We start from the raw sequence: 26,688 nt of genomic DNA, 5'->3' as shown, positions 1-26,688 counted from the left end.
TGCGGTATAGTAGAACTGTAGTTGAGAACGCACGACAACGGCATTTGAATTGAATTATAATGTTATTAATGCGAAAGTGGCAGAGGATTTCAATAGAACTAAATAAACAGGAGTATCTAACCTATCAAATTACTGGTTTTACTCAATAGGACGATGATATTAAACAGCACCTACCTTGTTTCTTATCTTTTAGGTTTTTTTTTTTTGCCGTGTTCGGGTTTTAGTTTTTTCATCTTTTATTTTTTAGAGCTACAATTTCCGAGGGAGTGCTCCAAACCTCTTCTCCCCTACCATTATCAAAGACAAGTAGAATGCATCTTTAAGAATGCAAATTAGAAAAATTTCTTGTGGCGGGCCCTTGAATTACTCCTCCACGTCATATCACAAAAAGAACGTATTGAACTCCGTTTTTAGCACTATAATTGCAGAAAGAAATCCGCCTGACAACCCCGAACCACCCTCTTCTGAACATTATTGGACATAATGTTTGCGTTTTGAACGTTTCAATTTCAAAAAACGGGCGTGGGGAGGGAGTCGCACCGGAGCGCATAATATTACGAAAGTCAGTTAGAATTACAAATAAAGAAAATTTTCCTTTGATATGGGCCCTCAAATCTCCCCTCACTCTAACATCATCAAAAAGATCGTCTAAAACTGCATTCTTAGAGAGGCAGGTGAGTGACACCGAACCTCTTCAATCCTAACATTACCAAAGATCGTCTAAAATGCGTTTTCAAGACTAAAAATTTCGAAAAATTTCCGGGGGAGAAACCCCCGGACCCCCTTTACTTCGGAGTTAATACTATTCTTAAAGTTTGGTTCATATCGGCTTCCTTTTAAATGAGAAGATCTATACAGCCGCCACAGAACAAACAGTACTTACAGAAATTCCACTTTGAGGCGACGATTATGCATACATTTGTTGAGAAAAAGGCTATAACCTTCTCAATAATTTTTACTCTTATGATGAACTTGTGTCGCCTAGTAAAAATTCCTTAAAAAATGCTCTGGTTCATCAAAAAATACCTGAAAGTTTCAAAGCGAGACGGGGGGGGGGGAATCTTTGACCCTTATTACTTAAGTGCACCTTTGCCATAGTATTAAATAGCTCTGAGTCAAAATATTGTGTGTACATGTGATTAAATTTTTAATGGGTTACAAAGTTACTTTTGAGCTGGTGTTATACAAATTATCTTGACATTTCTTTGCCCATCTTAAGGGTCTTGCAGGTATATTTGATGAGTATTATATAATGTAAAAAAATTGCGGAGGTAGGGAGATAAAAGCATAACAAAAAAATAAACATAATTCCGGTATTTTCGGACACAAAAATACCGGAAATACGTCCGAAAATACCGGAAATTCGGTAAAATACAGGAACACAATCACCCCTGTATAATAAAATTGCAATGAAAAAAAAAATATTTTGAGAAATAATAAAAGGAATTTCAAAACACACGTGAAAAAAATAGGAAAAATGTGAAGGAAAAAAAAAAGACTGCATGTGAGAATATGGTAAAAAAAAAAAAAAAGCCTGAAACTGAGAAACTTGAATTGTCTGTGTCTTGAAAATTACCAGAGCATTAGATTTTCCCCCTTCGCTATCTTAAGTATCTCCAACCAAAATTAAAGATCAATTTTCTGTCCCAAAATCCTTTGAAACACAAGATTAAAAAACTGGTGAACAAAATTAATTTTTACAGATGTCATTCGCTTAGATCAATTTGGATGCAACTGGATTGACATTTTCGAGTGGGCATGGCAAGAAGGCGAACTTACAAGTCCTCTTCTTCTGAAAACAAAAGATAAGAATGGTTGAAAATAATGTCAAAATAAAATTTTTCAAGTCAAAGGAACAGAATCACATAATAAATTAAAATAGTAAAAACAAACTCCAAATGCATAAACTTGATGATAATTTGCAAAAACTGCCAAATTTGCAGAAGGAACTGCAACATTAATAGCAAAATTGCACTTTTGGCGCAAGTTCGTCCGATTTTTGCGCAGAAGTCCATTTAGCGGTCTTTTGGAGCAATTTGGGGCAGAACCGGCGATTGGCGCCGGCGAAAGGGCGAGGAAAATTAAGAAATTTACTTTGTTCTAACAAAATAGACGCTTTTTTTTCCTGGCTCTCTTTGAGTGAACTAACGTAGTTTTTCTCTAAATGAAACGAACTTTTTCTAAACGACTAGGAACAGCTAAGTCGAATGAAAAATTGATTCAAATTGGTAGATCATTGTATCCTACTTCCACATACCTTTGGGCAATTTAGGAAAATTTTAGTTTAGTACGTTTGGCAGAACTTTCTTTTCCAATCGGGAATTTAGTTTCATATCGTCATCTCAGAGCAACAGTAAGACATCTAATCCCAGGAATAACACTAAGATATACTATTGTTGCTCTGAGGCAACATCTCCTGTAATTGTACTGCATCAAAGACTACAGCAGCAATCAAGACCGTTAGTCATTATTGACAGTACACTCTGCTGCGAATGCACTGTCGTTCACAGAAGTTCCTCGGGGACCCACTTGCTCAGATTTATCTAAGAATTTAAAACCAATAAACCAAGCAATTGGGAGGTGCAGGAGTTTCCGACATTGAGAAGAGATAAACTGGAGGGAGTGAAGACGTTCATTCATGAAACCCAGATCCCAGGTCACGTGACAGACTTTAAAGCAAAGCATTGGAAGAAATCAGGTTTCTTTTGCTTGTTTCACTCAAAACGTGCCTACTTGTGGTCTTTGGGTTTGCTTTTGCTAAGCCAATGATTGGACTTGCTCCCTCCATTTTAATTCCTGCTCTAAGGTCTCTGAGGGTGTCAAATGTGAAATGTCGTTCACAGAACCGAACTCTGAATCAAGCAAATAGTGTAGGGGAGGGTCGCCCGAAGCGGGTATGTTTTCCAAGAACGCTCGAAAATAGTACTTTTTGAATTTTAATCGCAACAATTTCGGTTTTATTTCCTAGCAGAGTTCTTGAACTTCAAAATAAAAAGTGTGATTTTTGTATTATTTTCAAACCCAATATTTATTTATTATCAAGCTTAAACATGTGAAAAATCCACTTTGCCCTACCATTGAGCCCAAAGCGGGTAAGTTTAACTAATTGTGGTTTGGTACATTTTCCAATCAAATATGAAGTTATAAATGATTCAAATAGTTGACTAGCTACCTGCCATTATATAAAAAATATAAAACAGTTGTACTTATCCAATTTAAAGTCAGTACATTTGTTTATAAAACATAAAAAATATCTGAGTTAATAGACTAATAAATTGCCATCCTAAAAATACCTTTTTAAAGTTACAGTCGGCGCTCATTATAACGACCACTCATTATAAAGACCAATCCATTATAACGATCTGTGGTAATAGTCCCAACTTTGTTCCAATGAACTCTATGTTAATTTGCTTCCGGTATAACGACTGCTCTGCATCATCTAATCCAATACAGCGACCGAATTCAGCGAACACTATTCCTGGTGTCTTTTCCAATGATACTAATATGTAACTTAAAATGATCTTCATTACCGTTTACGGTCTGGAAGAAGGTGAAGATTACAAAGTGGGTATCCTTACAGCTTTGCATCTTTCTAAATCAGCGTGGAATTCAGAAAAGACCATCAAGAATTGCCTCCAACATGTTGATTTTAAAAAGCAAAGGAAAAATGCTTAAATGATTTATCAGGCAATCCAAGATGAAAATTTCGACGAAGAAGATGAAATGCTGTAAAAAATTTCTAAAAAAAAAAAGAAAAGAAATTGGTAGAAGTGTTAAACTTTGACTGTTATGCTAAATTCAATTATGATTTAGAATGTCAAACACGTGTCTGTCAGAAAATGAAGTACCTTTCCATATTGTGCACAAAAACAAATTAATGTATCATGATCAGATGAAGAAGAAGAAATTGAGACCCAAGTTCTCAGTATGAAAAATGTTTCAAATGCTCGAGAGACTTTTTAGTGTTTCTTTGAAAAGCAAAAAAAAAAAAAAAAAAAACACTATTTATCATCTATAACTGAAATGGATAATTATGTTTTTCAAAAATCACATGTCCTAAAAAGGAAAGCAACTCTTTCTGTTTTATCTTCAGAAAATAAATGATTGGTAAATACACAGTGAAACCCGTGTAAGTTAACCACTTGCGGTGCACTACTGTAGTGGTCAACTTAAATAGGTGGTCAACTTTCAGAGGTTGATTTATATGATTAGGGCAAATTCCGTGCCTGAAAACAGCGGTCAACTTACAAGGGTGGTCAACTTCGCAGGTTTTACTGTACTGTAATATAATTTTTCCTATATTTTCTACTTAGAAATATTTTGTCATAATATTTTGCACCCATAATTAAAAATAAAAAATCCCATGATAAAAAATAATTTCGGCATTTTACTGGAATCTTTAAGAAAGTGCCAATTGTATTGGAACAATGGAACATGCATGATGCATGCGTATATTTTTAAAAAAATTCTATCTCTTATAATGACCACTCATTATAAAGACCTTTTTCTCTGGCACGGAGATGGTCATTATATCGAGCGTCGACTGTATACTTATTCTATTGAAAGAGGAAATCAAAGACAGCACACGAGTCAAAAAATTTTAAATAAATATATGATTAAATCCTATACCCGCTTTGCCCAAAGGCACGTTTTTTATTTCAATAATTATAACCTTAAATTAATAATTAAAAAAAAAACGAAATGACCATCGCAGTTTATAGGTAGATAGTGTCAGAATAAGTTAATATTACTGAAAATAAAAAAAATAAGCTGGTCTTCGACTATTCACAAGTTACAAAACTTCATTTTTTTTAAAAATGCATCCTTTTTTTTTTAAAGCCTGGTTGTGCCATACCACTTCACTGCAGCTTTGCTGGAACTGATAATAACTTGGCGGTGTTCGACTAAACATGACATACATATTCATCGCCGCTAACACACCATGGGGGGCATATGAAGGCCTACCAGCTTTGGTCGACCTACCGGCTTTGAGCCACCCTCCCCTACTTGGTGATTATAAGAAAAAAGAGACTAAGTTTGGCAAGCACATACATTTATTTCATCTAAGGATAAAAAGAAATACAACAAAGCTCAAAAATATACAATGTAGATCCAAATAGCAAGAATGTTAGAAATGTTTACATCGATAAATGACCAGCAAGAGTTGAAAAACAGCCTCACTTCACCAGCAGAATTGGTTGCACATTCAATGCACATCACCAAAAAGGATGCGGAAATGTTTGATCCCAAAATATCTTCTGATTAACCTATACTATTTACATCCATGACCATATAAAAAGAAACGCATTTGATCAGTCATTTTCCGCTTTTTTAAATAAAAAATTAATGCTAAAACAAATTTCAGGCAAATCTTGGCAAAAATTTGCAGATTGTTTGCTACATCAACTATTCAACCCTTTGAAAACGTTAAAGAAGATATTATGGAAAGATTGCCATGGCTTTAATGTAGTGTTGTACATTTTTGTCGCAATAAAGAGCTGACCAAAGCAAAAAAAAAAAAAAACTTTGGTTGAAACAAGTAAGGTGTAACAAAACTCATGGATATGTGAAAACTAACTTTAGTAAACATTAATTCCTTCAACGCAATGGTTCATACAATTCAGAACAATTTAAAATATGTAAAAAAAATAGATTTATTGATCAACCTAAATTTAAGTAAATAAATTAGTTCAGAAAACATGCTGTCATTACAACAATCTCATTGCTTTCTTTCTGTCACTATATGATTGAAAAACAGAAGATATCTTGTTTTATTTCTAGATGAATACAAATTCAAGGTTGAATTGTTTATAGAAATATTCTCTGGAAATCTGAAAAGCAAAATTAGTTTTCAGATTTTTTTTTCACTTGTTTTGAAGAAAAAAAATATATAAATAAATAAAGATTTCATTTTTGCTTCGATAGACAAAAACATGTTAATCCTCAAACAGTGCGCAAACTAGGTTTTTTGCACAAAGATTAAAATCAATTCGAATCTAAAATATTCTTTTCAGTTCAGAAAGAAAAAAAAAAAGAAATTTTAAATACCTTGAATGCCAGCCAAGAAAGTTCATGAAATTTCAGTCAAATATTGCAAATTTGAAAGAGTAATAAAAAATTTAGAATCCTAAACGGACAGAAGTAAATTAGTACCTGTGTTAGCAGTGTTTCCATGAATTTGTATTCACATAGTACACATCCTGACTAAATGATCCAAGAGGCACCTTCGTAGGAAAATTATATCACAGACCGATTCATATTCATTTATTCCGCAGTAAAAAATGGCATCGCGTATTTCAGGCGCAACTACGAGTAGTCATATCAGTACCTCTCTCAAGAGAAATGAAAAACAATGGGGGCAATCATAACTCCACTTTTAGAGAAATAGTTTCATATGAAAGCCCTCTATGCTGTCTAGTATTTTTCTTTACCTTTCTATTTATAAAAGCTAAATAGCTCCGCTGTTTTTGAACACAAATCTAATGATTAGAAAAATAGCAAAACTCATACTTAATATATCTATTCTTTCGGAAAGAGACATGAATTTTATTCAGAATAAGAGGTCACGTACATCCCCAAAAGAATGAAGCTAAGGACGAAATAATTACTGCATTTGTTCGTCCTACACCAAAGAACAGTCTAGCGATAGATCAGCAGCTTTAGTTGAATATAAAGACATTTTAGAAGTAAGCGCCGCATAGGAAATTTTGAAACTTTTTTTCTCGTATGCGCCGCAGCACTTGCATTCGAAAATACAGTATATTCAGCAATTAGAAGGTTAACACAGGACTGATGAGGACTGATGAAGTCAGTGACTTCGACTGTAGGTTCGTTCTACATATCAAGCAGCGGGTCTGTGTACCTATTTGAACTACAGTCATGAAGATAACAAATAACTATGGGTGTTGTATTTTGTTTTAAACCATGGTTGTTTCTTTTACCTGGCGTTCTTTCTCAAGACCACACACCACCAGTTTGGTTTGGTATCTTTCTATGTGTTTTTTGAATCATCTTCACATATAAATTTTATTTGAAATTTGCATACCATGAAAAATACAATTCAAATGGTACAGTTCTCAACAACCGTGATACTGAGTAGTATAATGACTAGTAGATTCATACCTCTTATCATGAAGCCTTAGGATTGCCATATAGCATGGGAGATTATTAATATCATCTGCAAAGGTTCATTGAAAAGATATACAGGATGACACAATTATGGTCTGATAAAAGATGCAAATAGAAAAATAAATACTATTTTCTACATGAGACCACTAATTGGTAAATTTTAATTGTATCTTGGTGGATTTTATTCATTTCACTTCAGGCTGAATTTATTATCATGCAATTCAAACAATTTCTTTGTTTCATCTAACAGCATTGCTCCAAGAAAGCAAGTAAATGTGTGAAGGAAAGACACAACGATCACTCCTATTTCATTCTTTGGGAATGTACCAGACATCTGTTACATTAATACAACTGCTCAATGAATCTCATTAAATTCAGGCTTCATAAATGAGTACTTTTCCCGGGAAGGTGTGCTTTCAGTCACATTTCCTTGCTATAATCACCACAGACACGAACATCTAACAAAAACATGAATCCAAACTCTAATAAGAGTTAGTAAACGGGGAAAATACCAGTGTTAGGCAAGTCACACCTTGTTGCAAGGTAATAACCATTTAATACAAGAGAAAAACTTAGTCTTGAACTCACTCGGAACGAATGCAAGATGCAGTGAAAGAATACTGCATATCTGGACTTTAAAACCTCATTCTGTTGCAAATTGAGAATAAAGGATTAGGACGAGGAGTAGTAAAATTAGGCAAGTCACACCTTGTTGCAAGGTAACAGCCATTTAATACAAGAGAGAAAGTTTAAGCACTAGTCTGCAGGGCCCGATTAAGATATCAGGGGGCCCAAGGCCATATGCTTTTTCGGGGCCCCTGTGTAGTCAACCCTTGCATTTTCAGTTATTGGCAAAAACAGTTTTAGCTATTGTTTTTTTTAAAAATTAGCCATTTAGGGGCCCCTAAAAAGTGGGGGCCCTAGGCCACGGCCTAGTTGGCCTATTCAGTAATCAGGCCCTGCTAGTCTGCTTAGTCTTGAAATCACTCGGAGTGCATGGAAAATGCAAAGAAAAAACACTGCATATCTGGACTTCCAAACATCATTCTGTTGCAAATAGAGAATAAACGATTAGGACGAGGAGTGGTAAAATTCATAATGAAAAAACGCATCATACTTATTTTTTCTTTGCCAACAAGAGAACTTTTTGTGGATGACCACAATTAGCAATAAAATAGTTTTCTTTGTGACTCTGTGCATCACTATTAGCAACCCATGTTATGAGTTCAAATCAAATAAGTTTTATGATACAGTTAGAGAATCTAGTCACACTGAATGTACTTTAGAGAACATAAGTTGAGAAAGCAACTTTGAAAAAAAATTGCTGAATTACATTCATGATTAAACAAAAGTAAGTCTAAAAATTGAGTGATAGTTGACATAAGACCCTAAACATTGCTCATCCAGACTATTTCTTCATCCATTTGGGAGCAACTGTTTCGGCCCATTTCCTTAGCTTAGAGTCATCCCCAGTTGATAGATAATGAACTGCCTACACTAACAAGATCAAAAAGAGTGCAGCGCTACAAATCTTCAATCATGAAATCAAATAAAAAACTTGTTTGAACTACTATGATTGAGAATTGCCTATGCAGTATAACTATTACATACACTAGGAGATCAAAGTTCTTCACATTAATTCATAGAAGATGCATTAATGATTATGTAGCAGAAGTTTCTTGATGGAACAAAAACTACCTCAAGACAAAGTGGTAACAATCTGTCCATGGGCGAATAAATGTCCAGATATGCAGAGGAGTACATCCGAACCATTTATATGATGTTTATTTATATGATGTTTAAATACATCGTGAAGTGTTTCAGAAAAAAAAAATGAAATCAACTTCTAAATAATGACACACAGAAAATTGCTGTAGTTTACTTAATGTGGTACATTTCTTGAGGGCTTTGAAACAGTACAGCAAAGTTGGAGAGAAGACGTCCCTCTCATCAGCCAACTGATAGAAGAGAGAAAGAGAGGAAAAGTTTGACCACATTTAAGAGTGTAAGGGGAGTGTAAATGCACCGTTCGAAGAAAAATGGTTAAAAAGGAGGCGCCTGTAAATCTAAGAGGGTTACAAATAAATGGCAGCTTGCTTTGTAAATAAGCAAGGGGAAAATTTTCAAAAAATGTAGAATCGCTCAAAAGTGCGGAGAGTTTAGACAAAGTACGCCGAGATTCTCAGAGGGAAACATTGCCTCATGGAAAAATTATTATGGATTACTATTTTGAAATTTTTATGCGAAAATATTTTAAAATACATCAACAATATACAAGATCCATACATAGAAACACTCATGGCACAAATAGAAAACAGCATAGAAATTCATGTTGTTATCGAGACTTTTTTTCTGGAATATAGTAAAACAATTAATTATGTTCAAAATAATTTATCAGCTTTGTTCTTTTCTTCTATGGCAAGAAAAGACTGTGTTGTGAACCATCTATTCAGAAATTATCTAAATTAAATCAAGAATAGGACAGACTGAGGTCCATTTTAAAAATGATCCAGCTTTCCTATGGACTTAATATTTGTTCTCTCAAACACTACGTTAAAATAACCAATAGCAATAGTTTTATATTTGTACATTTTAAAAACAGGATATGGGCATGTTTCAAGTAAGACCTTGTATAATGTAGCAAGTTACCAAAATTCAATTAAGGTTAAGATATCATTATCTTTGCTAGAACAGAAAAAATTACAAGATGAAAGGCAATTGACATTGTTTAAAGTCAGATCATTTAAAAATCACTGACAGTAGTGAATTGAATTACTGTCTTACAAATAGAAGGTCTACATGAATAAACCAACAAAAACAAAAATATATGAAGCGAAAACTGAAGAAACATGAAAAGAAAAAATGAAAGCAAAATTCCATCTAGACAAAAAGAGTCTGAAGATTAATAAACTTAACATTGAAAAAGAGAATCTGAAGAGTAAAGTAAACTTAACAGTGAAAAGCAAAATCTGAAGAGTAAAGTAAACTTAACAGTGAAAAGCAAAATCTGAAGAGTAAAGTAAACTTAACATTTAAAAACAGAAAACTAAACATATGAAAAATATAAAAATAATACTTTTTCCTAAATCGCAGCTGAGACCTATACACATTCTCAATAAATATTAACTTAGAAACAACTTTTAACCCAATTAATGAATTTCCAATAGTTACACCTTGAAGTAGTACCAATGAACTCATGGGCAAAACAAGTTTCAAAGAATACCTAAACATCTAGCATTATCGTATGAGAGTGCAATGGATGAAGTTTGCACAAAACTTGGCAATGGGTCCTCTGCTCAAGAGATTCATTTGGGATGCTTGAGGAGCTCGGCGTAACTGCTGACTGTGCTCTGGTTGCTGTCGGCGTAAGGAGCTAGACTCTCCTGCGATGAGTTTGGCTCGAAGGGTGAGCGTTCCTCCCCGGTGGGCGAATCAGGTGGGAGGACCTCCTCAGGGGTTGGTTGCTGTTCAACCTCATGCCGCCGGTTGTATGCCTCAACCACGGTTGCCGGAGTGGCGTTACCGGATTCTGCTGGGCTGAAGTCCGATGGCATGTCCAGACAGACATGTCGGAGGTCTTCCACATGAACAGGTGTGACTGGAATGAGGGGGTCAATGCCTGGGTCGTGCAGGCCATCAGCCAGGGAGCTAGCCACAGAGCGGCGGTTAGGCGTCTTGAGGGCGAATCCGGAGAATATGCTGCCCTCCTTCTTGGGAGTCCCAGACACGTTCTCGGAGCTGGAACCAATGATCATGTTGAGGAGCTTGGCACCTGGAAAGCTGTCCAGAAAGCGCAACCCTGTCTGGGAGACAGTGTCCTCACTGCCCCCGTGAAGATTTACCTTGCTGCCGGCGTAGGACCTGAAAGCAGGTGACAACTCATTGGTCGGGCTCTGCGGAGGGCTGTTGTAGTTGTTTTCATCGTTGTCTTCCTCCATGATAGTTTCCATGGGGAGGAATTCACTCTCTTCGGGATCAATGCTTAATGAAAAAGAGAAAAAAAAATGAAGAATTAGTTGTGCTCAAGAGTATAAAGACATCTCAATATGAAAATAAGTGGGAAAATATATCATATAAAAAATAGTAAATATCAATGCTTAGAAAACCACAATGATTCCAATGTAAAAAAATAGTAAGTATCAATGCTCAGAAAACTGCAACGATTTTGGAAGTTTTAGTCCACAAAGTAATACAGTAGATGTTTCAATTATCAAGGCGTGGGGCTAGCCTTTAGCATTAGTACAAAAGACAGAATAGCTGGATCTCCAAGTATATTAAAATACAAATCTTAAAAGGGGTGGGTTCAGATTGGACTCTTTCAAGTTTACCCAATGTAAAATATTTTTATTGGGAAAAAAATATTGACTTTTTAAAGGTCTATAATAAACAAGTCTAGGGAAGTTCCATTTTTATACAGAAGATTGATACCAGACAAACATTTCATTTGCAGTATGCTGTTACGTTTTGGGCTCCTTATTTTAATAAAAATATTAATTCATTAACAATGATCAATATTGAAATGGATAAAAATTAGAATTAATTGAAAATGATTTGAAGGAGGATTAGTATGTAAGTAAATGAACTTTCAGAAATAGATAATGATTTCAGGATAAAAAAGCTCAATAAGTAGAGTCTTGAGCAAAGGAAAGTCAGATGATCCAACTAGTTGAATGTTTTCCGTAAATTAAAATGAAGTATTTTGATTGACTACATTTTAAAACAGAAGGAAAAATAAGGGATTACTCTTTAAGAGGATCAAATCTGAAGTCAACCTTGAAATAATGAAAAATTACTACAGTTAAACTTTGATTTAACGATACCCGATTGAACGACTTCCTCAACTTAATGGTATATTTCACTGGTTCGGATTTTATTGCATTGAATGTATATGCTCCTCGATTTAACGAAAAAATTTTCAAGTCTTTTGACAATCATTAAATTGAGGTTATACTGTATTTCAATAAAGTTGTAGGCATTTGGGAAAGTTTACCAGAAGCAGCTGTCACTTGTAATGGGTGCTTTAAAAGAGCTGATGATCTTCATTAAGGGACGATAAATTGACTAGGACTAGCTTAGCTGGACTGATAATGGCCCTCACTATTGTGTTTTTATTTAAATTTCTAATTAATTTTTTTTTTGAAAATATTACAAATTCAGATACATACTCAAGATTGACAGCAGATCCTAGATGTGGCTGTGTCCTCAACATAAAGGAGGACTTAGTGTAAGGAAGTTGAGGTTCCAGCTCGTCCCAGTACATATCTTTCACTAGTCTCGGGTGCTTCTGGTGCATTTCATCTACAATCATGAATGAAACCTGCAAAAAAAGTAATGGTTATTTTAGAACTGATAACTGTACAAGGCATTTTAATCATTTATATTTTTGACAAATTTTAAATATTTGTGTAACATGATGGATATTCATTCATAATAACATGTGTAAAAGAACCCAGAACAATTTTTCAAAAGAAATGCATACATTATTCAGTTGTAACATTCTTCTAAATTCAATAAATAGAACAAGATATTGGTTTAGTGAAAATTTTTGAATTCCAACGAATTTACAGATTTTGGGTTGTGTTGAATAAACTTTGAAGATTTTTGGAAAATTTCTGTCTGTGTGTGAATGTATGTATGTGCATAAATCTAATGTGCATTATTCATGCTACTCTAGCTGAAAAACTTCAGCATTAAATTGAACGAAATTCGGCACACATATGTATCCCAAAGTTAATTGGTGCTTATTAGTTTTTGGTGAAAATTTACAAATATAAGTGGATGAAGGGAGTGGAAAGATCAAATCTTTTTTCAGTATACGTGACTGTTATATTAAGGGAAGAAATGTATGGAGTCAAACAAAATTGGTCCATAAGTAGGCTATTATGGGTACAGATGCTGATCTGATTTTGGTGGGAAAAGCTCAAAGGGGAGTGAAGCAATTGAGTGTTTTTCTTGTTACTTATGACTGCTATATATCAAGAAGTAAAGCAGGGATTCGTACAAGGATTGGTCCATTGGTAAAACTTAGAGAGTGCAGGAGTTGATTCGATTTAGGGGCCAATAGCTTCAAGGGAGGTAGGCAATCAAAGATCTTTTTCTTGTTCATTCTGACTGCTTTATCTCAAGATGCAATGCTAAAGTTAAGATGAAATTTCAAAAAAAAAAAAAAAAAAAATAACTAACACAGAAACAGGTATAGATTCAATTTTGACTGCAATTGCTTCAAATGGGGCTGTTTTTTGCCATTGTTTGCACAAGTTATAATCAGCTCAATTAAACCAACAACGTAAGATATATTGCATTAAAATCTTTTCTAATATGATGGCATCAAGAACAGTTAAGAATTAATGCTCAGACAAGATATCAAAAATTTAAAATTCACTAAACATTCTGTCAAGCCCAGTTTCATTTTTGTAAGACTTTAATTACCGGATATATTAACAGAAAATAAAATTTGTATTTTTTGATCAAGAAAACATAAATTCATATTTAAAATATTAATATCAATCGAAAGAACAATTTTTCCTATGTAAGAAGAAATTTGCAACTTCAACATAATATAGAAGTATAATTACAACTGTTTTTAGGGAATTTTAAATACAATTCTAAACTTTACATACGATTTAATTGTTGACACACAGTAAGACCTCAATGATTTAAAGTTTTGATGCCATCCTCTATTTATTAACAAATAAATTGTTTGCAACTAACATAAGCAAGGTTTTTAACTTCTGGTTTTGCTTTTCCAACTATCAAAGCTTACTAGTAGCGACTTTTTTCAGTTCAAGAACTTGAATACACAATCTTGTGGTCATTTAAGAAATTAGCCATAGAGGGATAACATTTTAATTTTATGCCAACAAGGGAAATATCTCATTGCAACAGGTTATATTCTATATAGGTGGGTCGGTTTTGGTTTTATATCTTTCAACAGTCATTAGTCAAAGATGGAAGCATCTTCTATAGTTCATTTAAATTGTGATCACGTAAGAGCCAATATTTCTTAAAAAGCATATAAGAGAAAGGTTGGTGATGGTCACAACATACAGCTCTAAGAATGATATTGAAAAACATCACTTGTTAATAAAAAATGTATTTAAAAAAAACTATGCTGCCCCCCCCCCCCCCCCCGCCACAAAAAAAAAAGCTCTTGAGATGCTGCGAAAAAAGAAAACTAGTGAACAAACTTTTCATTAAATATATTTATTTCATTAGTTATTTTCTTGAAATTATGAGTTACAAATAAATTTTTTGTTTATACAGAAGTAAATTACTATTTCAAAGAGAAGTTTACCTGTAAGTTTCGATCAAGACACCAGTTCAATTCAAAATCGTCATCATCCTCCCCAAAAGGATTGATCAATTGTTCTGCAACCTATGAGAGAGACAAAAACTAACCATCAGACCAGATTATGATTGAAAAACATTGAAAAACATTACCATTTATCAGTGGCAGATTCCTTAAAAAATCACATTTAATTTTTCCAGAGGCATAGTTACATTAACAAATTAAAATTTAACGTTAAGTTGCATTACATTAAAGTTGCAATAATAAAATGAATAATAAATACTATCAGTGAGGAATTGCTGAAGCGTTAAAAGGGACGATTGCCCCAGAATCCATCGTCAGTAAATTCATCAAAACAATCTTTTACTTTTTCTTTTCTTCTTTCAAATGGAAATAAAAAATATATAGTTTGGCAAATCTTTTAAGTATTGAAATCACAGCAACTTTTATATACCAATTAGGTACTTAGATGGGTGCTTATCGATAGTATGGTAGTATTAAACTTCTAAACATAGGTTTCTAAAAAAATATTCAAATAGCTTTAATTTCATATCTACAATTTAAAACAATTAAAGAAATCTAAGTTTGGACACACTGAAAGTTATTTGGATAATTTCTTGCATCTATCATAATCTTGGAAAACTACAACAATTAAGCTAAGTGTTGTAGTTTATGTTGTTACTGAGACTTTAATCTTCTATTATTCAGTTATATTATTTTTAACTCATGGTTTATTTTAATGATATGAAGTAAAAATCTTTATTTTGTTGTTTGGGCCACAATGAGACAAATTTTTGGGCTACAATGTGACGTCTCATTGGGGCCCAAGCAGCAGTAAGCAAGTCTAACATACTTATCTACCTCTTGTTTTAGTTTACAAAAAGAAATTTAACAAAAAAAAAAAGGCTTAATTTTAAAATAATTATATTTAACTAATTTTAACAAGTGAAATTTTTATTTTACTACACAGCTTTGTACAAAACAAAACTAGAAACCGGTTAGGTGTTGATAAAGTTGCCAAACATGGTACTTATTTCAAAGCACTTTATAATTATAATTAATACTTGTATAAAATAATTATATAAGTTAATCATCAATTAATATTTGGCATTTATTATTTCATTTTTTCCCTGTTTTTTTTAAATCCTAATGTTTTTTTTTTTTTTTTTGCTTACTTTAATTAAAATTGTTTCAGAGACTGAAGAGAGTTGCAGTTCTTTTGAACCAGAGCTAGCTCAACAGATGAAAACAGATGAATATTGTGAAAATTTAGGTGAAGTTGAGCAAAGACCCGAGATCTTAAAGAAGGGGATTTCGTCTTAGCTCAATTCCTTTGAGTGGAAAAAGCTCAAGGCAGCGTACTTTCTCTGTCATTACAAAGTGCTCTGATAATGAGGTAGAAATACAGTGCGTGAAGAGTTCTAACTCCTCTAAAAACAAATTCATATATATTAATAACAATATTTTGAATATTAGCATCCAAGATATCCCGGGAAAACTGCCTCAGTCAGATATCCATTCAGAAGAGAAAGAGCTTATAATGCATTTGTACATTTGCATAATGTATTAATACTGCTGAAAAACACTAAAATTTAATCTCTGCTATTTTTTTAAAATACTTTACTGAATTGTTTAAATGTTGAAATGCTGTTGCACAAAATGCTTTTTAATAACTCTGTACTGAATTAAGTTCCTTTAATAAACTAGCTAAAGGTACTTATTTTGCAAACTTTAGGGAAGAATACTCTGCTTTAGCTATTATCATTTGAATAAATTACGGCAATATTTATTCACCGAGTGAAATTCAGAAACTTAGAAAGAGGTATCCACCCCTAAAGTCATGCAACTTCCTCCACCCCCTCCAAAAAAACGCAACCCTCATAATGAGACTACGTCCTTTAAAAACAACTTCTAAACTATCCTTTTTTTAAATCGTAAAATAAATTGCAAATTTACTCTATTATCTACTACTTGCTTCTCTATTTTATATCAAATTTTCAAATTCAAACTGCACATTCTAGCAAATGATATTTTTATTCGCTGAAATAGTTCAGAAGCAGTTTTAATAAGGAAATAAGAGGCATGCAGTTCTTCAAAAATCTTCTTTTGACAATTTTTATTGTTCATTTTCCTTTCTTCTTTCCGGGAACGATGAAAGGTCACACCAATAATGAAATATCTGACGAAATGAAGTAAAATACGAAACTATTATTACTAACAAACTAGTGCAAAAGTTTCAATAAATTATTTTTTGAAAAATTGTGTTAAAAGCTTATAGTGTAATATATTCATTAAAGAGGAGTCATGTAATGTTTGTGTGGCTTTGAAAAATAAATACACACCCCTGGCACATATAGAACTTGTTAGAGGATTTATCTTTTACGTTGAAATAAGTTCAATGCGAAAAACGGGGCTTTTAAGCAGCGAAATTAGCATGTAATTCATGGGCAGATTTATGGGGGGGCAGAGGGGGCAATGCCCCCCCAGTTTTGGGAGGACTTTATGTAGTAACAACACATTTTCCAAAAATTAAAATTAAAAAAAATCATTATTTTTTTCTTTTTGAATAGTTTAGAAGAGCATGGGTGGATTTATAGGGGGGACAAAGGGTGCAATGCCCCCCAGTTTTGAGAGGAGTTCATATAGTAGCAACTTATCTTCCAAAATCTTATAACAAAAAAAAAACATGATTTTTTCGTTTTTGAATAGTTCAATGAAAATGAAGAGAATAGCAAATGTTCTTTTCTGAAGGGAGAAAAAAAAAGGAAAAAAAACGAACATTAAATGTTAAATACAAATAGTACAGCTGTCACTGGGGTACTGAAAATTGGTCTAAATTCACTATTTTGGACTGAAAACCATTTGGGCAAGTATATGAATGAAAATATAGGCTAAACGAGCTATGCATTCAGCTGCAACACTTATAATAATTAACGTTTGGGACCCTCCCTCCCCCTCCCCAATTTGCGCTAATAGAATGATCTACTCGTTACAATTTGTTTTCTCTTTTCAGAATGCTTGTTTTCAATTTGCGTGATTTCAAAAACTAGATGTTTTGGGTTGTTACAAACGAAAGATTTTGAAGAACCTTCTGGTATCACACGTTCAAATGAAAGTGGCTGATTTGAAATGTATGCTATTGCAAAAGAAGTACATAGCTAAAAGGTTTTTGTACAGCAAAATACTATCAAATGTAACAGTTAACACCATACTCAACGAATGTATATAACAATGAAACAAAAAACTGGGAAAATTGTCCAACCATTGAACAAACAGAACGTAAAATCACTGTAAACAATGCGTTAATTTTTTAGGGGAAAAAAATAGGAATCCCAATCTCTAGCAGTTCAAAATTAAATTTCTGATTTTCCAGAATCATACGTTGTAAGGAAAACGTCTGAATAAAAGAAAAAGTGAGGGAGATATATTTCCGGCACGAAAGCTTTGCACAATTTCTTGTAAGATCGCATTATTACCTGATAAAATGTTTTTCTAATGGTGTTTTCTTTATTTTTTAAAGGAAGAAATTTGTATATATGAAACTAATAGTTAGAACTGTACTTCATGCGCTTGGAAAATTTTCGGCTTGTCTTTTTTTTTTTTTTTTGAGAAAGAAAAGTAAATACTATCACAAACTGAATAAATTTCAGTTATCTGAACCTTCTGATTAATTGAATCTTTTTACTTAGGAAAATACCATTTTCCTTACTCTCTAAATACTGTTTAAAAATTAAGATAAGTCATAATCATCTAAGTCTAAATGAGACAGTTATTGTCATTATTGAAATCTGAGTAAATCAGTCATCAAAAATTTTGGAAAAATTTACTGAAATTTGATAAAAACCGATAAAAACCTTACACAGATTGGTAAAATCATAAAAATCCTTTAACTGTAAAAACTGACGAATTTTCGTTAAAATTAAAAAAATTCAAACAAAAATCTGCAGGTAAGAGTGAATTACATGCAGGGCCGCATTTGCCTATAAGATAAGCAAGCTATAGCTTAGCGCCCCTGCTTTGAAGTGGACCCCTAACTCACAAAAAATTGCAATTCGTTCCTTAAAAAAATGGAAAATGCTTGAAAAACTAATTCATTTTCAAGTACTTGAAAACCTTGAATATTTGGAAACGTGTGGCTACAAACCTTAAATTTTAAAATTTCTAACAAATTGCAGGGGGGGGAATGCCAAAATGTGTCAAATTCAGCTCCTTGCTACATCTTGCATCAAAAATGTAAAAATCATGGTTCTCACATTTGTAACATAACATATTACTGGAAATAATTTTTTTTTGTGACTGACATGCTTCATATCTTGCTATTTATTTAATCCCGAATGCAGAATTTTGGAAATTCTTTTGTATTGATTGCTTTTATCTTACTTTTACTTCATATTGTTAATCTGTTTAGCCCGGGAAAAAAATTATACACTACCCCTTTTCCTTTTCGTTTTCTGCACTACTTATAATTAAAAAAAAAAAGTTGTAATGAGAAATTAAAGTTTATTTTTTCTTTTAAACTTAAAATAGGCGTTTCTTACAAAGTTTGAACAATACCGTACATACAACTGTATAATCTACTACTCAATTTTAGAGACTGGAAAGTGCAAATTACTGGTTCTAAAATCCCTGAAAAGAATTGGCACAGTATAGCCTACTAGGGCTCTTGAGCCAAAAACCCAATCTAACTAACCAAACCTTGAAAATAATTAGACAAGTCTTTGAAACTCCTAAGCAATGTGTGCTTCAATTTTATTTCTTATCAAGTGCATAAATTAAGAATTGTTCAAATGGGTAGTATGTTACTCTCTTTATACCTATTCTCTAAACCTGTGCACCATTTCTTTTAAAGCATCACATAGCACTTTTAAATAAACTTGCGTCACAAAGCACTTTTAAAGCGTAAAACTTTTTTTAAAAAATGATTTGCCTATTATTTCCAATTAACCCTTATAAGACTTTAAAATGCAGAATTTTATATCCATTTTATATAATTTCCTCCAGAGACCCCCAGGCCCCCTAAAGTTGGAGATATTCTCTATTGCGTCTTCTATTGCGTCACTCTCTTAATACCAGCTCCCTCTCTTTTAAGGTCAATTCAAAAAGGACAGCATGATTACACACAGTAATGAAAACGGCACATAAAGAAGTAAAGAATGGCCTTATGCATCACAGAAAACAGATAAAAACATGGGAGTGGGAAGGGCAATTAAAAATGTTGCTCCAAAAAAAAAAAAAAAAAAAATCCTGCCCCCCCCCCCCCCCCCAAGAACTCAGTCCTAAATCCGCCTATGATGTAACTGCCCATTTAAAACGAGTCTGATTGAGAAACATAGCGTGCTCCCTGGGCGCAGCCCCATCTGCATTTTCTGCAGATCTGACCTCGCTTTTTGTCTGTCGATCGGCACACTACTCTTTCTTGGCACTATACCTTTAATATAATCAAATATGCTTCTGTGCTTTAGAACTTACCAATGTACAAAAAATGAAAAATACGCCTTTTTTGTCTCATTGTGGCCCACACAATACACAGTTTGTATTATAATTGTTTGTTTTTATTAATAAATTTCAATTTAAAAAAAAAAATTGATTTTTTAAAAATTTTAAATCAGATTTTTTGGATTTAAATAGAGTTTTTTAAATTTAAATACATATAAGTAGTATTTGCTACAAACAAATTAAACAGTTCAAGGTACATGTTTAAATCAGATTGTTATTGTTTCATATATAATGAAAAATATGTATGACTAAAGTTGGTCAGACTGGATAATTTTATAATTTTAGCCACATTCGGTAACCATGAACTGCAGGTGCAGATTTGAGTTTGACAAAAGCTTGGTACAATATAAAATCCCATATCCCAAATGGGTCTATTTCCCAGACATTTTTTAATGATCGAAATAAACATCTGAAATAAAGAATAAAAATGACATTGAATGTTGAATTATTTTCCTCAAATAATGATTTTTTTTTTTTTTGAAAAAATAACCCTAAACTAAAAAGCATGACTTAAAAAAAGAATAATACCTGCTTCCTGACTTTTAAATATTTAATGAAATTTATCGAGTCATATTTTGTATTAATATGCATATTTTGTTTCACTGTTTTAATTTAATGAAAGTTGAAAAGGATTATATGATAATTTATTTTCAATGAATAATTAAATAGCGTAACTTCTAAGAAATTAATATTCAATCTAATTAATTATGCTTCATTTCATTCAAAAGAAACATCTTGTTTCATATGTCCTTTGCAAGTTCTGTTCTTTATAATTCTATTGCTCTCTCTATAATGATTTTTTTATTTTTCTTCAGTTTCAATTTACTTTATTTAACAACAATATGGATCATTCTTTTTTCTTGTGGTAAGATTGTTTATAATTAATATTTGTTTGTTTATGTTTTTTTTTTTTTAAAGGGCAGTACTGTTCGGCCATCACGAGAAAAGCCCCCGCCAAAATGTCTTGGCCTGTCTGTTGCTATAACAACGAGACGTATCTCATTTTACCAAGGGAAGCTTAATGTTGGAAAAATTTGTATGACTGTACCAAGACGGGAGGACGAGTAGCGAAATGGCACCAAAAAACCCCTCCTGCTAACATTTTCAGAAAATGAACGAAGTCTGTTTCTATGACAGTAGACGGGCTCAGACTTAACGGTGGGAGCTTTTCTCGTGAAAGTCAGATCATACTCTGAACTTCATGCCCATCAAATTCATTCTTCTGAACTTTTAAAATTTTACTCTTTAAAAATCATGATTTAAATCATTGATTTTTTTTTTAATCAACCCATTCAAATCATGATTTAAATCACGATTTAAATTGAGTTGATCTTGCTCAACCCTGATACATGTATCGTCTATTAGGACCCAAAAAAAAAAAAAAAACTAGAAAGTACATTTTGGCTTTGATATAGTGCTTTTATAGAACAATATAGGACTTTAGTACACCAAAATTTTAATTAATCAGTTTTGATGCAGATAAATTTTTACATCATTAAATTCAACATGTCACAATGATTAAAAGTAATTTCAACAAAGGTTTGATTTAAAAGAAAGTTAAGTTCACTCGGATTCAGTTGAACCTGGATGAAGAAAAAAGTTCTAAATTTTAATCAAAACTAATTTAATTTAGTTGAAATTCTTTTACTATTGGGTGATATTTAACTTATATTATTCAGTTCAAATTACTTAAAATCATTTCTAAAAGCATAAAATCAATTTCCATAGAAATAGCAGCTTTGTAGATGTTTCTATAGATTTTTGCCAAAAGTTTCAGCAGAAATTTGCTTTCAAAAAGGTTTTTACAGAATTCCTATCACGATATGTGGTATAAAAATGTTAGACAGATATTTGACGAAATTTATCTAAAAATTATAAATCCTATCAAAAGCAATTTTATAGAAAATGCATGGAAAGTAATGCCATAGAGAAGTTCTTGAAGATTGGTTCATAAAAACCCTGCATACAAAAAAATGTAGTAGAAACTATATATGAATTGATTGAAATGTGGTTTAAGTTTACAGATAAAATATGCATAGAACTGATTTCCATAAGATTTTTATCTAGTGAAACATTGTCTAAGATATTTACAGAACGGCTTTAAATAAGACTTTTATTGAACAACTGTCCCTTACACTTTTCTAAAGCAACTTTTTGTAAGAGTTCTTATGGAACACATCTAATATATTTAACATAAGTGAGCTTTATGTAGAATTTCCGTTAAAGTTTTTTATAATACAACGATAATTCAAAAAGTACTGTATTTTACGGTAATAATGACATGGCTTTAAAACATGATCTTTCTGGTTTGACAAAAAAAGTGCTCCTAATTATGTGTACACATAAAGCTACCCAAAATAATTTTTTACAAAGTTTTACAATTTAACCTTTCACAAAATTGTAATAATAGTAAAAGAACAATATACAGGAAAAAAGCTGAACTCCATTAAAATTCACAACTTCCCTATTAAACAATTTCGGATTATCCAGAAAATTTTGGGCGAAATGAATTCCTCAGTGAAGGTATGGAGAGAGGAAGAAGCAAGTATGTCATTACCTTGAGCCATCCCATGTAAAAGAAGAACTGCAGTATGGTGAAGATTGGAATGTAGAGATCTACTTCATGCCCTGGATATCCCTTCTCAGGATCCAGGTACTGGCGTCCCATCACGGTAGCCAGGAAATATGTATAGATGGCCAGGGTGACCACCTGTTCAGAAGAAAAGAAAGAAAAGGCTCTAAGTAATTTCCAAAGATATTAGCAAAGAATTTTCTTACAATTCCTCACATGTCTAAACCCCGTGATTTGCTGTTCAATTAAAATTAATTATATAAAAACCTGTCTACTTTAGGAATTTTATGAAGGGAACAATCATGAAAATAAATATATACTTGAATATATTACAGACATAAGATTTTCATAAATTTTCTTACAACTGATTACGAATTATTAGAAAATAAATATTTTTAAAAGGAATGAAGTCTTCATTTTAATGTAAAACAACACAATCTACAAAAATGTTCGCTTTTACATAAGGTATTACAAATTTAAAAAACTGAGTGTTACTTAATGTGAGACAGTAGGGTACACATTTGAACCCAGTGTTGCGAGATGGTCAAATCCAGATTTCCCCAATTCAGTTCCAACTTTTCCCCAAAAAGCCATGTTTTCTATCAAAATTCCCCAAATTCAAAAAGGAATTTTTACACTAATATTTTCATAAAATGAATCGACTTCCTCTAATATTTTTGTCTCTTGAAAATAAAATTTTTCCCAAACAGCCAAATTTTCTTATAAAATTCCACAAATTTTTTTTCTTCCCATTTTCGCTTTTTTTTTTGTCTTCTTTATCTTTATCTTTACTAATAATAAAGCTGAAAGACTCTCTCTCTCTTTCTGTCAGAATCTCTGTGATGTGCATAGCATCTAGACCGTTCGGCCGATTTTCATGAAATTTGACAAAGGATTAGTTTGTAGCATGGGGGGTGCACCTTTAAGCGATTTTTCGAAAATTCAATTTCGTTCTTTTTCTATTCCATTTTCCCAAGCAAAATTACCATAAGATGGACGAGTAAATTACCAAGCTATCATAACGTGGAACCGTAATGTGGGCAAGCCAATTGGCGAGAAATTCATCATGCATTATTTGTAAATATGCAGGGAAACCAAAAGACCTTTTAATTTTCTACTACGGGCAAAGCCGTGCGGGTGCCACTAGTCATGAGCGCCTGACCGAAAGATAAGAAATAGCCAAAGGTTTTTTTTCTACTTGCATTAACTACTCTGTTTCTGTATGTACATTTAAACTATGATTTTTGTATATATTTATCCAAGAACATTCTTCATCACACTTATTTTTACCTATTTCACGTATCAACTAGGTACTCACACAGAACATTAATGTGAATTCCGTAGCATGTTCCAAATAATGCGAAATGCGAATTCCATAAAGTTGAGCAAAGCTAAACCAACGCTGTTTGATACAAACAATATAACTACTACTTCTTGATGCGAAACTAAATACGAAAAAAATTCCTTTTTCGTCCCGAGGTTTTTTTTCCCCAAGTTCTCCCCAAGAAAAAAATTTTCCCCAAAGAATTCCCCTCAAAACCCACTTCCCCAAAATTTCCCCTGAGAGCACCAGATTTCCCCAAAGTGGGGAAATTTCCCCCAATCTGGCAACACTGTTTGAACCTAATGATTAAGCTTTGTAACTTAAGCATGAGTTATTAAATGCGTATTATTAAATGTGTTAATTTGTTGCATTGATTTTTTAATGATCCTGCTTTTGGCAACCAAGTAAAAAATCTACATTTTGTTGCCTCAGAGCTACAGTAGGATATCTTAGTGTTATTCCTGAGATTAGATGTCTTGGTGTTGCTCTGAGGCGACAATTTACGTAAAACAAAAATATTTGGACCTGTGGAACTCCTAAAGCAATACAAATAGACATATTTACGCTCAAACCTGCTGTTGTGCGGTCTTTTTTTGTGCGGTATATGAAAGTTTCACACAAGTTGAGATTCAATTGACTAACTTATCTTTAAAACTTTAATATAGTAACTTTTTTTATGCAGTTCATATCTACCACACAAAAACAGGTTTGAGTGGGTAGTTCATTTAAAGTATTTCATTCAGTCAGAGGAAGTCTATACAAGTTGAGAAACAGGCTTCAGCTAACGAGCAAACCCTCCAACAAAAATGAAACTTCAAAACTGAAGGGTCACTTAATAGAGTCTATCATTTGCTTGATACAAAACTCGAAAATCATTTTGATCCATAAACTTTTAAATAAATAGAATAATGGATTGTTGTGAAGAAAGTTTATACTGTCACACATCAAATATTTTTTTACTGAAATAAACTGATAAACTGGTGAGAGGAACATTGAGCTGAACATGAAAAGAAATGCATACCTGTGTGTAGACCAATGGAATGCTGACCCAATCATAGCTAAAGAGCATACCACAGTTGCCACGGAATACATGCATTTCCTGCAAATGATCAAAATGTTTTAAATCAGTGATTACATGAAGATGATACTCATCATCACTGAGATTACTATAAAGTGACTTAAAGGCCACACAGAATTGAAAATCCAAAACTGTTAGATATGTTAACAATCTGCAAACAATAAAAAAAATAATAATAATAAAAGAAAACAAAATATTAGAACTATTGCACAGCCACTTGGAAGCTGATGACATAAAAGCTTAATATTAATTTAATAAATATTGCACTGCATATTAGAAGGTCACAAGTGATACTTAAAATCTAAATAACAAGAATGTTATTATTTTATAATGTAAAAAATAATTTTTGACTTGCAAGAAAATATTACAATTTGAGTATCATTTTTTGAAAATTGCCTGTATTATCATATGCTTTAATATTCATCAGTAATTTTTTCCTGACTTGAATAGACTACATGTGCAACTACATTGCTAAAATATTACCAGATAAGTGGTGGGAAATGGAGAGTAAACATTTCACCTTTTCACTTTGCCCCTCTATTTCACTTTGCCTCATATTCCCCTACCATTTGTCTGCTTTTGGCACAATTATAAAAAAATTCCACATCAGGTGTTGTTAACGATTAAAAAAAAATCACAACTCAATGTTTCTTTTTTCTAATGGCAACTCTATATAAGTCACACAAAACTATAGCAAAATATAACTAGCAGATTCAAATATTTCTAGCACCAGAGGTAAAAAAAAGAATAAGTTTATAAACAGAAGAAATAAGTAATGCAGTAATATTGATTGTTTCAAAAATAATAAGTTTTTCTTGCTACAATCATTTTATACAGTAATTTCGATTTTGAAACTATGTTTAATATTATTCAAATAATTTATATGCTTAAAAGTAACTACAGAACTGAAGAAACAAAAGCTTCAAGATTATAACTTGGATAACAAAATTGATTAATAACAATTTTGTTTCTACAGTGAAGCTCGAGTAAGAAGACTAACCAAATGCATCAAAATACAGCAGAAAATCATTATAATGTGCAGATCGGGACCAAAACTTTTGCGTTATGCAAGTTCTGGTATTATATAGATCAGTTCCCAAATTCTGTAACAAGTATTCAGAATATATCTGTATATTTGCACTTCAGAATAAGTTTCAACTGCAATCAGTATTAAAGCACTAATTATACAATATACACTGGTGTGAGAAATTAAGAGAATTTTCAGATTTGGTCAATTATCTCCAGAACTACTGGACCAATTTAGTGAAATTTGGTATGTGCATACATTGAAACAATGCAAAACAAATAACCAACCGAAAATGGCCTCCTCCGAGAATTATGTCTGGATCCGCCCCTGCCTCTAACAGACATATAGGCCTCGCAGTGTGACTCCATACTTGAAATAAAGAAGTTTACGGGATCCTTAAGCAATTATTTCCACTCGTTCAACAACGCCGTTCTCAGGCTATGGATGGTCCCCGGAGGAGTATTGCAAGTTGCTATTGCCCTCCCGAGAGCGTCCCAGACATGTTCTATAGGATTAGAGTCTAGAGATCTGCTTGGCAAACCCATCGAATGAATATCCTCCCCTTCCAGAAATTCGTCGACCAGAAGACCTGTATGTGGCCTTGTGTCTAGCCTATATGTTATTTCAATATCCATTAAAATAACTCAGGGCTAACAGCGCCCCTCAAGAGGTGAGCATAGAGCTTGAAGACCACATCCTTATACCTCAAAATTGTCACAGAGACTCTCTCAAAGACATGGAGGGGTGTGAGGCCATCCAACATGATGCCTACCCA

At 32.8% G+C, this 26,688-nt stretch overlaps 1 protein-coding gene across 1 annotated transcript in view; it reads right to left on the bottom strand.

The window, feature by feature from the left end:
- Positions 1-5,036: 5,036 nt before the first annotated feature.
- LOC129227030 (bestrophin-4-like) overlaps positions 5,037-26,688 on the bottom strand; it is a 46,324-nt gene continuing 24,672 nt past the window's right edge. Inside the window, exons 6-10 of the mRNA XM_054861665.1 lie at positions 24,830-24,907; positions 22,470-22,622; positions 14,423-14,503; positions 12,294-12,445; positions 5,037-11,109 (exon numbers count right to left, since the gene is read on the bottom strand). Coding sequence (XP_054717640.1) covers positions 10,434-11,109; positions 12,294-12,445; positions 14,423-14,503; positions 22,470-22,622; positions 24,830-24,907 — 1,140 coding nt within the window. The 3' untranslated portion in view covers positions 5,037-10,433. The remainder of the gene's footprint in view (positions 11,110-12,293; positions 12,446-14,422; positions 14,504-22,469; positions 22,623-24,829; positions 24,908-26,688) is intronic.

The sequence above is a fragment of the Uloborus diversus genome, chromosome 7 (assembly GCF_026930045.1).
Source record: "Uloborus diversus isolate 005 chromosome 7, Udiv.v.3.1, whole genome shotgun sequence".
In the NCBI taxonomy this organism is placed as follows: Eukaryota; Metazoa; Arthropoda; class Arachnida; order Araneae; family Uloboridae; genus Uloborus; species Uloborus diversus.
Note: the sequence above shows the minus strand (reverse complement) of the source record. Positions and strands in the feature narration are given on the sequence as shown.